This window comes from Boleophthalmus pectinirostris, unplaced genomic scaffold (assembly GCF_026225935.1).
Source record: "Boleophthalmus pectinirostris isolate CB_2022bp ecotype Guang Dong unplaced genomic scaffold, ASM2622593v1 HiC_scaffold_17, whole genome shotgun sequence".
Classification (NCBI taxonomy): Eukaryota; Metazoa; Chordata; class Actinopteri; order Gobiiformes; family Gobiidae; genus Boleophthalmus; species Boleophthalmus pectinirostris.
Window position 1 is genome coordinate 24529073 of NW_026571115.1, and position 13727 is coordinate 24542799.

Here is a 13727-nt window from a genome sequence, read left to right on the forward strand (position 1 = left end):
TGACCTAGTTTAGACCTGGTTTTAGTCCTGGTTTAGTCCTGGTTTAGTTCTGGTTTAGACCTGGTTTAGACCTGGTTTGGACCTGGTTTAGACCTGGTTTAGACCTGGTTTAGACCTGGTTTAGACCTGGTTTAGACCTGGTTTTGACCTGGTTTTGACCTAGTTGAGACCTGGTTTTAGTCCTGGTTTAGTTCTGGTTTAGACCTGGTTTAGACCTGGTTTGGACCTGGTTTAGACCTGGTTTAGGACCTGGTTTAGACCTGGTTTGGACCTGGTTTAATGTCCGGCAATGAGTGGAATTACTGAAGATTAAAAAAAAGAAGGGATATAGCCCGAAATGTGAAAAGAGGAAACTACCGCAGTGTAATCCGTTTATTTCAACAAAGTAACTGTAATCCAATTACCACTCACTGAAACAGTAACTGTAACTGAATACAGTTACTCATAATTTGTACTCTGATTATCTAACCTGTTACTCCCCAACACTGTTCAGATTGTCTATTGAAATAAACATAAAAACTTTCTAAAACCAACACTGCAAACTCTGTTTCTGAAAAACATTTTTATACACAAATAGGCTGCATAGAACCACTGTGAAATGCAGTTTTCTGCCCACTGAGCAGATAAGTTTGTGAGTTGAGAGGCACTGATTGGTGCTTGAACGTTAACTGTGGCAGCCAACACAAACACAAAACAAAAATCAAACAACTCACTCATAAAGCACTACTCAAAATCTGTATATAGAGGACACAAGTTTGTCTCAGTATAGGGACAGACTCTGCCTCACATAAGAACTCAGAACCTCTAGAATTCCCTCCCTGAGATGCAGAGGCTGCACTAGCACTGGGGTTTAGGCCGTGACCATTCAGATTAGATAGTTCTTTTAGTTGGTTTTCCAGCTTTTTTTAGTTGTGGGACTGACAACTCATTCTGTCTTGAGAACCACAACACCAAATGACAACATCAACAACTTGACCAGTGCTGGGTTTCATTAAGAAGTTGCCAATACGATACATACTTCGATACACAGGCCACGATATGATACAGATCTCCACACAGTGCACTTTCGATTTAACACAGCATATTTCAAATAGATTTGATACGGTTCAATAAAAAATAAAGACTAAATCATGGCTCTGACACTAAAAGTCTTTGTTAAACCACTTCTTGTGCAAAGTTCATATGAAACACAAACATTTTAATCATCAAAACACTGAAAATATTAAATGTGTCACATAAACATGTTTCCTTCCACTAAGCAAGCAACAAAACTGTAGATAATTTAGTAAAATATAACAAAAAATATGCTCACGATATCGATACTGTACCAGCACATTAAACGCTACCATATATCGATATTTCAATATTTTTGCACAGCCCTAAACTTGACCATCATGTCACATTATGATTGTATTTGGTATTTGGTTTGAACATTGTCACAGATAGATGAAGGTCAAAATTTGTAATATATTTGTGCATGGGTAGATGTCTTGATATAATAGTTAAAAAAAAAAATTAACACAAAACACGAACCGTATAGTCCTAGATGACCATGAAGTTTCTATAAGCAACAGTATTTTACATGAGAAAGCAAAGATGTCTTACTTATGTATTTATTTACATTTTATTTCACTCTAACATTTTAGATTTTTCCACGTAAAGGGCCGACTATATTATGTTTTTTCTGATGTATGTTATAATGTTTCCTCATCACAAACAGACCACGCGCTGTTTTGTTTCATTCACACATGTTTAACGCACAAATCCTGCATACAAACAGAAAACGCTCTGTTCCACCTTGTGTGTGATAATACGGGACGTGCTCCACTGTGTTTTTAAACTCCATACACCTTCACTAGAATCATTTGGATCATTTCAGCCCTGGAATTTCCAATCTCTACTGAAAAAAAAGGTAAAATGTAGCTGTTAACTTGAAAACTACAACTACACAACGTCACAAAGTGGAGCAGAGCATTCTGAGCTTTGGAAACGTGGACAGATTAATAATAAAAGGTTACTCGAACATGTGTGAATGAAACAAAACACAAGTCCAGGTATGTTTTTGAAGAGGTAACAACATTACAACATGGCTTCCAGCTCACAAGAATCAATTTTGTGTAATGTAAGACCTTTAAATCTACACTGTTATCAGCTTCACCCCGTGCCCTACAACAGCTCAAACTAAACCACACCTCTCCACTCACGCTTGAATACAAATCACTCCGCTCTCACCTCTAAACTCTACCCCCCCGCTGTGCCCCTTTCTCCCCCCTGCTTCTCCTCCGCAGACCCGCACGGCCCCTCCTTCACCATGGGCAAGGCCGTGTGGCTGCTCTGGGGCCTGGTCTTCAACAACTCCGTGCCCGTCCAGAACCCCAAGGGAACCACCAGCAAGTTCATAGTCTCCGTGTGGGCCTTCTTCGCCGTCATCTTCCTGGCCTCCTACACTGCCAACCTGGCCGCCTTCATGATCCAAGAGGAGTTCGTGGACCAAGTGACGGGGCTCTCCGACAACAAGGTGAGCGAATAAGTGTGGAATAGGATTACTAAACGCTAGCTGAGGATGTGAATAAAGTGGGGCTAATTAGCTATTCGGTACAAGTGTAATCACGTTATATGCTCCTGTACGCTAGGGGATGTTGTTTATAATTTTGCTAAAAAAAAAAGTGTGGCTCGTTGTGCTGTTTGGCGGTTATGTAATGTTCAGATTTACCTTTCTTAATGAGCCAGGTTTTCATATGAACTAAGCTGGGTTCATGTCAGAATTGCGGCAGCCGTAAAGAAATGCCATCTTGACTGACAGTCGCAATTTTAGAATATCTGTAAATAGGAATAGTGATGCTAACTGGAGGCACTGCTCTGTCTGAAGCTCTCTTACTCAAATTAGACTTTAATCTGAGCTTTGTTTTAACTAATAATTGACTCAGCTGGAACTACAGAGGTGTGTTGATTTGTGCTGTTAAACTCACATAAAATTAAAGTCACAGTAGGGCTGGGTATCAATAAGAAGTTGCCGATACGATACATAACTCGATACATTCACCACGATATGATACAGTTCCCTTTTGGTTCAATATGATATAGTTTGAATCGATTCGATACTGTTCAGTGAAAAATAATGACTAAATCATAGCTGTGATAGTAAAGCCCCATCCACACTCGTACGTATTCGAGTTGTTTTTGTCGTGGATGCAAAACATGGGAAACGGCTCCAGAGGCGTAACGATCTGGTGCTGCCAGCTCCACGAATTCATCTGAGTACGGATCTGATCCAGCAATGTGTGGACGCCTGAAACCGTTGATACGCTGATGTTGATACACTGAGCTCTAGTTAGCGTCTTTATTGGACCACGTCACTGTGACTTGCACCTTCCTGATTCGCTGGGTTTGTGACATCAGTCATGTGACACTATTGCAGAAAACAGTTTAAACATACAATAAACAAATATCTGAAAATCCAATGTTACATTCAGTAACAACTGAACCTCATTGTCAGTCCACGAAAAGACCGAAACAGAAACGACGTGTCTGGACGCAAATCTTTTCTGATACAGTACTCTGTTTCAGTGTAAACGTAACCTTAAAGTCTTTGTCAAACCGCTTTTTGTGCATAGTGAATATGAAACACACATTTTAATCATCAAAACTGTGAAAATGTCAAATGTGTTGCGTAAACAACTTTCCATCCTCTGAACAAGCAACAAAACTGTAGCGCCGTTCAAAATGATAAAATATATACGAAAAATACTCTTGGTGATATATTGATACAGCAGCCCACGATATCGATACTGTATCATCACATTAAATGACACAATATATGGATATTTTCACATTTTTGTTGAACATCAAACACCTAAATGGGACCTTTGTCACCACTGAACATTTTGCCATAGACGTGCATGCAGAACCCCCTAAACTCATGTCACTGTAAAGTATCAATCTGTAAAAAGTAAAAAAAACGTCTGGTGTTATAACATGTGACGTGCAAGGTAAAAAAAAACAAACCAAACATGTAGAGCCAAAATAAATTCTGTTATAACAAATTGAAATTCTAAAACACCCAAAGTATAAAAAGATGAAACCTACAACGACTAATAACACTACTGTTTAGAGAACTGCCAAAAAAGCCAAAAAAGTTAGAGTACCATTACATTTAAATGATAGTAGAAGTAAAAGGTTGTGGCCCAAGAAATAAAGAGTAAAAATATATTTGGGGAAAGCACGACTCTCTGGAGCAGTAACGGTCTCATCGTAACATCCCAATTTACTGTTAATTAATTGGAAGGACAAAATATTGAATAGCACACAGTCTTTCATTTTTATTTTCAAAGGACAGACAACAAAAATTTGAAGAACAAAATAAATAACACAAATCAATATTTTTTTGTGGATTTTGTGCCAGACCTAATGATGGACCACCAGAAAGTCCCCATTCTGACCTTGTGTTACCAAGTATCAAATAAAATAAAATAGATAAGAAGGATAAAACTCTACTCTGCAACCTTAGAGTTTTACTTGGATATTTTGAGTACAAATGGAAAGAGACACATTACCACATTACTTAAATAGATGCATCAAGAATCTTGGACTTCTGGTCATTGCGCAATGCAAACTGGGAAGGATTTTCCAAAAAAAGTGAGCATCAAACCGCCATGTTTGTTTTCCCAGTGGGATGCGTCTGTTGACAAAGCCAGTCTTTTCTAGTCTTTTGAACATATCACTTTTGTTTCTGGTTCTGATATTGTCATATTTTAGTTTTGGGATTTGGACATCGTAATTGTGAGGTTGTTGGATGCCCTAACAGCGGAAAATGAGAGAAATTTGTTGGGAATCAGATCTGTGTGACTGCAAACCTCCGTTCAAACGGTTTCCCTTCCCAACAGAATTGAATAATAGTGAAAGGTGAAGGCGATGGGCAGTACTGATACACAGGAAGGGCGAAAAAGGAAACCTTTAGCTGCCTAAGAAATCATCGTGAGTTTGCAGTGAACATTTTGTATGTGGCGCTCCAACAAAGCGAGATCCCGTTTGTTAAGCGAGAGTTACAGAAGACAAACAGGCTGAGCTCACAGTTTCTTGTTCTTGTGGTTTTACAGCAACATCACATCTTGGTCGCTTTGCAGTGGTTTTTTTTCTTGGTGTTTCTTGGCAAAGAGCTGGTGCCCTTCTCTTTGGTGTAGTCTTTTTAAATCCCTAACTAAGGTGGAGCAAGGGATCGGGATTTTGCTTTGATGGCTCTCCACCTACAAAAAGTTTGCTGCAAACTCGGTATGATTTAGGCAGCCAGTGGTTACCTTTTTCGTCCTTCCCGTGGATGAATACTGCCCATCGCCTTCGCCTTTCACTATTTTTCAATTCCATTGGGAAGCGAAACAGTTTGAACGGAGGTTTGCAGTCATACAGATCTGATTCCCTTTTGCATTTATGGAGTTTGCAAACAAATTTCTCGAGCTGTTTTCCAGTGTTAAGACATCCAACAACCACACAATTACAATGTCCGAATCCCAAAACTAAAATATGATGATATCAGAACCAGAAACAAAAGCGATATGGTTCAAAAGACTAGGAAAGATTGGCTTTGTCAATAGACACATCCCACTGGGAAAACAAACATGGCGGTTTGATGCTCACTTTTTCAGAAAATCCTTCCCAGTTTGCATTGCGCAATGACCGGAAGTCCGAGATTCTTGATGCATCTATTCATTACCGCAGTCAGACGAAAAAAAATATAAATTTATTTTCAAAACGTCTTGTACTTGAAGCCGCTCTCAAACTACTCTATAGCCTTTATTTCCAGCTGGCTTTTCTCTCATTGTCTGTCCTGTCCGCCCTGTCCTTAACCTGCTTCAGACTACACTTGTCCTTCTATTGTAGAAGAGATTAGCCGAAGCTTGACCCTGAAGTTAGCTCGCTCGCCTCTAATCCTGCTCTGTAGCACTACATGGCCTGGGACATTGGGTAGTTCAAAGTTTAGGGTTTAAAGGCCCTGTTTTTTGCTACTTCAAGTGATGTAAGTACTTTATAGATAACAGTAGCAGTAGAAATGTCTGTCCAGGCCCACATTTTAGAGATAGTAACAGGTTTGCAATGAAAACAAATGACCCATAACACAACAGTAAAAATTTTGAATTTTAAGGTGCGCCTACTATGCAAATTTGACTTTTTAGACCTTTTAACCAGTTGTACAAGTTGTATTTGGAGTGGTTCGTGCATGTTTGAGCAATCTTTAATCCAAGGGTGTCAAACTCAAATTCACAGAGGCCAAAATTAAAAACTGGGACTAATTTGTGGGCCAAACTAAATATTTATTGAAAAATTTCATCAACATCTGCGTGTTTTCTCTTCTTTCGAGATATGTAATGTGAAAACTTTTCTTATTAAATTAAATGTTTTATAATAGTTTTGCTTAAACATTGAATCCAGAACAAGCATAATATAAATAAATAATGTCCCTGTAGCCGATCTGTTGCCGGCGGGCAGCTCTAATACATATTTGATATGATCTCATGGGCCAAATATAATTGTATCACAGGTCAAATATAAGTCTGACATGTCTGCTTTAATCACTTGTTTTCAAGACCCCATTTTGCTGATCAACTCCAGTTTTCAATGCCACCGTTACACGCCCACTGCTCTGTACTTACTTTATTGGTCAATTTCTTTTTCTTAATCTGTGTGTTATGGCTTCTAGTTTAACATGAGCTGTAACACATGTAAATAGCCGTCATTAGGGCGTCCGCTTCTTGACTCACACGAAATGTACAAAAACTCACGTAGTCCGTAGTTAGTTTGATTTCTTTTATTTGCAGATTTTCAGCGTTTGCGTATGCAGTTCAGTGCGATGCGGTGCAGTGCGGAGCAATCAAAGACCGTGTCGGTCGCCCTCCACAATGCCATAGTCCACACACACCTGTCTCCCTATTTGACCTGATTATTTGACCTAATTTCCCTAGGACCCACCCTCTTACGCTATAAACCAAAAGACTTATTGACTAAAGTAACTTAAATTGGGACTGAAAATAAATCATTTTAACATTTCTATAATTTTAAGAATAATATTTAATAATTGTTTTTAAGGTATAATAAAATATGAATTTATGGTAAAATATAAAATAACTTTTTAATAAATTAAATTGTGGCTCTAACACTGTGATACGCATCTCATAGGCATTTAGATAAATAAAAAACAACAAACAAACAAACAAAAAATCGCTACTGTGATGTGCAGCTGTCCATAGGAGGTGCCAACAACTTCACAACTCTTTTCTGCTGCACATGTCAGCAGATTAGTTCCTTTTACAACATAATGATCCACCGGAGTCATTTATTATAATGATACAACAGACACAGGCACAATAGGTAGACGGTAAAAATCCAAAGCAGCACCTTTTAACTTTGCGTGTACAAACCCAAATGCTTAACACAGATGAGAATGCACCCATCTCCACCTGTCCGCACCACAGCTCTTCATCTCCGCTCTGCTCCTCTCCGCTCTGCTCGGCCTCATCATTTCTGCATCAGGCTTTCATTAACAGCAGCTGGTGCACCACTCCAAAGCTCTCCGCTGATAATTACACAGCACACCAAGGCCATGTTTCCAATCCACACGCTCCCACTACACCAATACAGCCCAATAGTCCACCGCCGAGCACCGCTATCTCCACTGCACACACTTCCAAGGCTGTGTGCAGCTAAACCATCGCCAACGTTTTCTACTGATTGAAAGCGTCTTTTGAAAGTTTTAATACCTGAAAAATAATACAAATGCTAACGGGTCAAAGAAGGTTAAGGATAAATTCAAGCAGAAAAACATAATTTCCTGCTTTCTTCTCACCTCCTCTCACCATTCAGCATTTTCATCTCACCATTCAGCCAATCACAACCTTAAACCAGCCATGTCTCAATCTATTAATACTTGACGGTGACATCACACTACTGGAGAGGGGTCTACGTATATGTCTATGGCGGAATATGCAGCAGTTAGTTAACAGCACACATAGGAGTGTGCAAAAATATTGAAATATCAATATATCTTATAATTTAATGTGATGATCCAGTATCAATATTGTGAGTACTTTTTAGTGTATTTTACTAAATTATTTTACTAAATTACTTTATAGAGCTACAGTTTTGTTGCTTATCTGAATGAAGGAAACTCTTTTATGTGACATATTTGACATTTTCACTGTTTTTGATTATTAAAATGTGTTTGTTTCATAACTTTGCACAAGAAGTGGTTTAATAAACACTTTTAGTATCACAGCCATGATTTAGCCTTTATTTTTTAATTGAACTATATCAAATTGATTGTGAAATATATTGTATTGAATCATAATGAATTGTAAGCTCACTGTATCGAGATGCGTATCGTATCGTGGCTTATGTATCGAGGTATGTATTGTATCAGCAACTTCTGAATGATATTCAGCCTTAAGCACAAATGAACTCACCTGCTGTAGTTTTAACTAAGTCAGATCATCATGGTAAGATTGTGTTAAAACAAAGGTCAGGTTAAAGTCTAAGCTGAAAGCTTCTGACAGAACAGTGCCTTCAGTTAGCATGACACCCCCTGGGTATGTTGATGACACCGGCTGTAAAGTATCAGTTTGTATAACTACAACCGCAATTTTTCAACCCTCTTCCCCCTTTTTTATTGTCTCCTGTAGCCTTTGCGTTTTCTCTGCAAACTTTAACATTTCAAAAGGCCTGTCACAATAATTGTTCTTTCGACTTATTGTTCGATACATGAAAGCAGGTGCACTATAGTTTGGAGCTCAGTATTTGTCGTGTGTACAGTTTCTTTCCAAAAGTGAGGAATTTTCATTTATTTATTTTTTGCCATTTTATGTAAGAACAAAAGATTTTAGGTGTAGAAAGTTAGATAAGTACATTTTATGGCTAATTATTGGCTCAATCTGTTATTTATTTGCTGCAGTTCAATCTTTTTAATGATACAGTATATTTAAAAATAAGTTTAATAGGATTATCTCGCTTTGTGTCAGTGACTAAAGCAGTTTCAGTATTATCATTTATTGCTATATATCTCTATAGCAATATACTATTATACTTCAAAATGTGTTATCATGGCAGGTATTTATTCAAAATTAAACCTCACCTCATTATTTTGATTCTCTTCCTGGCTGAATTGAAGAGAAAAAGTTCTAAAGGTGCTTTATGTAACTTTTCTGGTGTTGGGGTCAGGCACACACTTGTCTCCATGGAGATGTTATTGATTTGCCCAGACGCAGTTTGGCATTTACAGGCCGGTGATGCCACTGGGCCAGGTTACAGGTCAGATCTATGGAGAGGGAAGCGTTTTTGAGCAGTAAAAACACATGTAATGGAACACATTCTAGACAAAACAATAACATGGACGGACACAAGCGGGTGGCAGGTGGCACTAGGGAAGATACATGATGCACATTTAAAGGTCCTGTAAAAGCTCTGTTCACATTTACGTCACAAACCAGGAAGACGTTTGGAAACATGCGATGAAAACTTCCGGCGGGCTCTGTTCGCGGTCTGACAAAATCTAGAAAAATCAGAAAATGGACCAGTTTTCTTCATCTACACATCACTGTAGCTTTTCGTTATGCTCGGCTAAATAACAATTAAAACCATACCTCAGTTTTTATCATTTCGACGCACGCTGACGCACAACTCCGAGCGCACTGGGTACATGTGATTAGATGAGACAAATTCAAGATTATTCCAAACGGCACAGATGTATGCAGTCTTCATTTTACCGCTGATGACATTTACTTCAACAGGTTTTATCACAGTCGGTTGGTGTGCCTAGGGTCAGTAACTACACTGGAAGTTGTAATTGCATCTTTCCTAACATCTTCCTAGTTTGTGACGTAACTGTGAATAGAGCCTATTGCACAAAACTGACTCTTCTGAGTGTTTAGCCACGTTATATTGTTGTTGCCTCATCAAAAACACACCTGGAGCTGTGTTTTGTCTCATTCACACATGTTTGAGTAATCTTGCATTATTAGTCTGTCTACATCTCCAAAGCTCTAAATCACAGGTGTCAAACATAAGGCCCGGGGGCCAGATCCGGCCCTCCAAGACCTTGTGGCCCTTGGGTGATTTTCTACTAAAATATTTTAATTATATTTTCTATTAAAATATTGGTAATTTTCTGTGTTTATCACAGCAGCGTCTCCACCGTCTCTGTACGTGGCCCCTCCCACCAGAGCAGCACAAATGAAGACTTGTCTCTTTCCAAACGCTCTTAAAGGACGATCGTTTTAACTGTTGACCGTGACACCCTCATCAGCAAAATTTCCAAAATGAGAAAAGTGGAGCCGAGTGCAGGATTTTCCAAGAAAAATTGACTTATTCCTATTTGCATACAAGTTCATGTTAAAACATTGTGTTGAAATTGAATTTTTCTTAAAGTTTCAGGTTGTTCATAATATTATAATATTATAATAAGAAAGAGTTCATCAATTAAAAAATATTTCTGTAATAGATTTGTGTTTCTCTGCACAAATATTTGAACTTATTGTTATTTTTGGGGTTTATATGACATGAGTTGTATGATCTGGCCCCTTTGGGATCAAAGTAGGTTGGATACGGCCCCCGGACCAAAATGAGTTTGACACCCCTTGTCTAAATGCTCCTTTCCACCTTGTGATGTCATGTAGTGGTAGTTTTCAAGTTTCAAGAGCTACTTTTTACTTTTATTCAGTAGAGATTGGCAATTCCAGGTCTGAAATTATCCAAATTATTCTAGTAAAGCTGTATGGACTGCCTCCTGTGTTACCACATGACATCACAAGGTGGAACAGAGTGTTTTCTGTTTGAGAAAAGAACACAGCCAAAATATTAAACTTTTGTGAATGAAACAAAATACAACTTCAGATATGTTTTTGATGAAGAAACAACATTATAACATAGATAAGAAAATGTCATAATATAGTAGCATAATTCATCAGACGGTTTCACTTCGTAGAAACCGTCTGACCTCGCAGCGTAAGGATTCGTTCGCTCGACGGTAGGCGGGTACTTTTATTTATTGATTTATTTGGTTATGACGTATATAATGCACCACTAACAGGACTAACTGGTATATTAAGCTTTTCCCAAATCATGTAGGAAGAAGGGCAATAACTTTACCCTTGATGAAATTTACCAAACATTCTCTTTGTTCCGGCTTAAAATCCTCGATCTCGGGAATCGTTGCCAACACAGAATATATGTCTCTTCGACTGGTGCCCGAACTCGCACTTCTGAGGATTTTGCGAACCGTCTAGTGTATTCCGATTCCTGACGTAGACGCTGGAGAGAAATGAAAGATGGTGCCAGCCTGGTTAATCATATAAGCCTAAAATTGGAAAATAGCCAGAAAACTTAACTAAGCAATAATAAAATAATAGAAGCTTAATCAGATTTGCATGAGTACGTTTCCTCAAGACACACTACACTTCCCAGCATGCACTCTGCCTGACATGAATGTTGCATAATTGATGTCAAGCCGCTGCAGTTAATATAATGATAATGATAATTGAACAGTCCACCAAAAACACTCAATTATGTGTTTTGTATTTACATAAAAGCTTCCATAGGGTTTATTATGTTCCCTATTGTATTGCATTATAATAGGCTACAAGGTTAGAACTAATTAAAATTGTACCAGGGTCATGACAACAGACAAAATGAATAATACAGAACAATTTCTATCTGTCTCTTATTAAAATTGTCACCAGTCTTCCGGCGGTGAAGAGAAATCCCAGACTGCTAATGATGCATAGGTAACTTTATGTAATTACAGGCAATTAACATTTCCTGGTCGAGAGCTTTGACATTTGAAGCGAAGACTTCCTGAGCAGCAGCAAAAGAGAGAGTGATTATCAAAGTGTAAAAAACAAAACAGTATCAGCAGGCCATGGATGGATCCTCAAGCTGAATAAAAAGTAATAAAATATAATTGAATGATAAAATAAACAGAATTTGTGTATTCATGTATTCTTTTTTTAATCTGCATTTGGAAATATTTGGAAATACTTGCTTTTTGTAATGAGTATTTGTTCATATTTTGACTTACTGTATATATTAAGTGATTAATTGGGACTAGTTAATTTAATTTAATAAATAATTGTAGTCGTATTTTAATCATCATAATCATTATTTGGACTACACAGACTCCAAAACACGTACGGAAATACCTTTTTTTTTTATAACAATGGCAGTGGCAACCATTATTTGATTGATAATGTATTTAAAAAGTCTCAAAAGTGCTTGTCAACTACTGGCAGCCCCAGTATTTATTTATGTTTGACAGGGACGCACAAATCCAGCTTTTTCAGTTCCGATACCAATTTCAATACTGTAGTTTTAAGTATCTGCAGATATCAACCGATACAAGTGCAGAGACTTAGCAAGGCTGGCCCCACCGAGTCCCTCTACTCAATTTAATTTTTCTCCAGCGACTTGGTCAGGAATCAGAATACACTAGACGGTTTGCAAGAATCCCGGAAGATGTCGACCACGCCCCAGCCAGTAAGCGAAGAGCTGTGAAGCCATGACTGGGTCCCATTTGTGGTACAACACAACAGTAAACAAAGCGATCGAGATGGATGTAGATGAAGCCAAACATTCTGTGTTGGCAACGATTCCCGGATCAAGGATTTAAAGAAGGAATAAAGAGAATGTTTGGTGAATTTTATCAAGGGGAAAGATGCTATTACCCTTCTTCCTTTGGGATTTGGCGCATTACATACGTCACAACCAAATAGCAGCGATTGGTTAAATAAAAAAAGTACCCGCCAAACGTCGAGCGAACGAATCCTAATGCTGCTAATCAGACTAAAAACATTTAACATTTCCTTCCATAAAATAAGACAAAACCTACCCAGACATGTGATGTAGCTGTTATTTATCACTTAAGTAACTACAGAACAACTTTGTATAAATAAAATTCAAACATTATGAAACCGACTATAGCCCTATTCGCACGGGATAAGTACAACCTTGGGACGTCTGGTAATTTGCAAATTACCGCTCCACCTCTGTGTTACTCGCAGTACATTCACACGGGAAAAGCAAAGTCTGTAAATTACTCTGTTTTACTGAGATTGACTGAGATGGAAAGAGAAAAGGCGCACAATTACAACAATAAACACAGAGACGCAGATTCGCACAGGACTAGTTTTATCACCCGACGTCTGTTTTTGGCGAAATATAGTAGGTAATTTGCAGTGGAATTTTGACTTTACAAATTACAGACATGATGTATTTGCACGGGATCATGATCTAAGGCAGGAGTGTCAAACTCATTTTGGTCCGGGAGCCGTATCCAACCTACTTTGATCCCAAAGGGGCTGGATCAGAAAACTCATGTCATATAAACCCCAAAAATAACAATAAGTTCAAATATTTGTGCAGAGAAACACAAATCTATTACAGAAATCTTTTTTAATGGATGAACTCTTTCTTATTATAATATTATAATATTATGAACAACCTGAAACTGAAACCTGAAAAATTCAATTTCAACACAATGTTTTAACATGAACTTGTATGCAAATAGGAATAAGTTAACTTTTCTTGGAAAATCCTGCACTCAGCGTCCACTTTTCTCATTTTTGACATTTTTCTGATGAGGGTGTCACGGTCAACAGTCAAAACGATCGTCCTTTAAGAGCGTTTGGAAAGAGACAAGTCTTCATTTGTGCTGCTCTGGTGGGAGGGGCCACGTACAGAGACGCTGGAGACGC

At 38.2% G+C, this 13727-nt stretch overlaps 1 protein-coding gene across 1 annotated transcript in view; it reads left to right on the forward strand.

Annotated features, from left to right (window-relative positions):
* The window catches only part of grin2aa (glutamate receptor, ionotropic, N-methyl D-aspartate 2A, a), a 381703-nt gene that overhangs the window by 325876 nt on the left and 42100 nt on the right, over positions 1-13727 (forward strand). The window contains exon 10 of the mRNA XM_055152940.1: positions 2289-2518. Coding sequence (XP_055008915.1) covers positions 2289-2518 — 230 coding nt within the window. The remainder of the gene's footprint in view (positions 1-2288; positions 2519-13727) is intronic.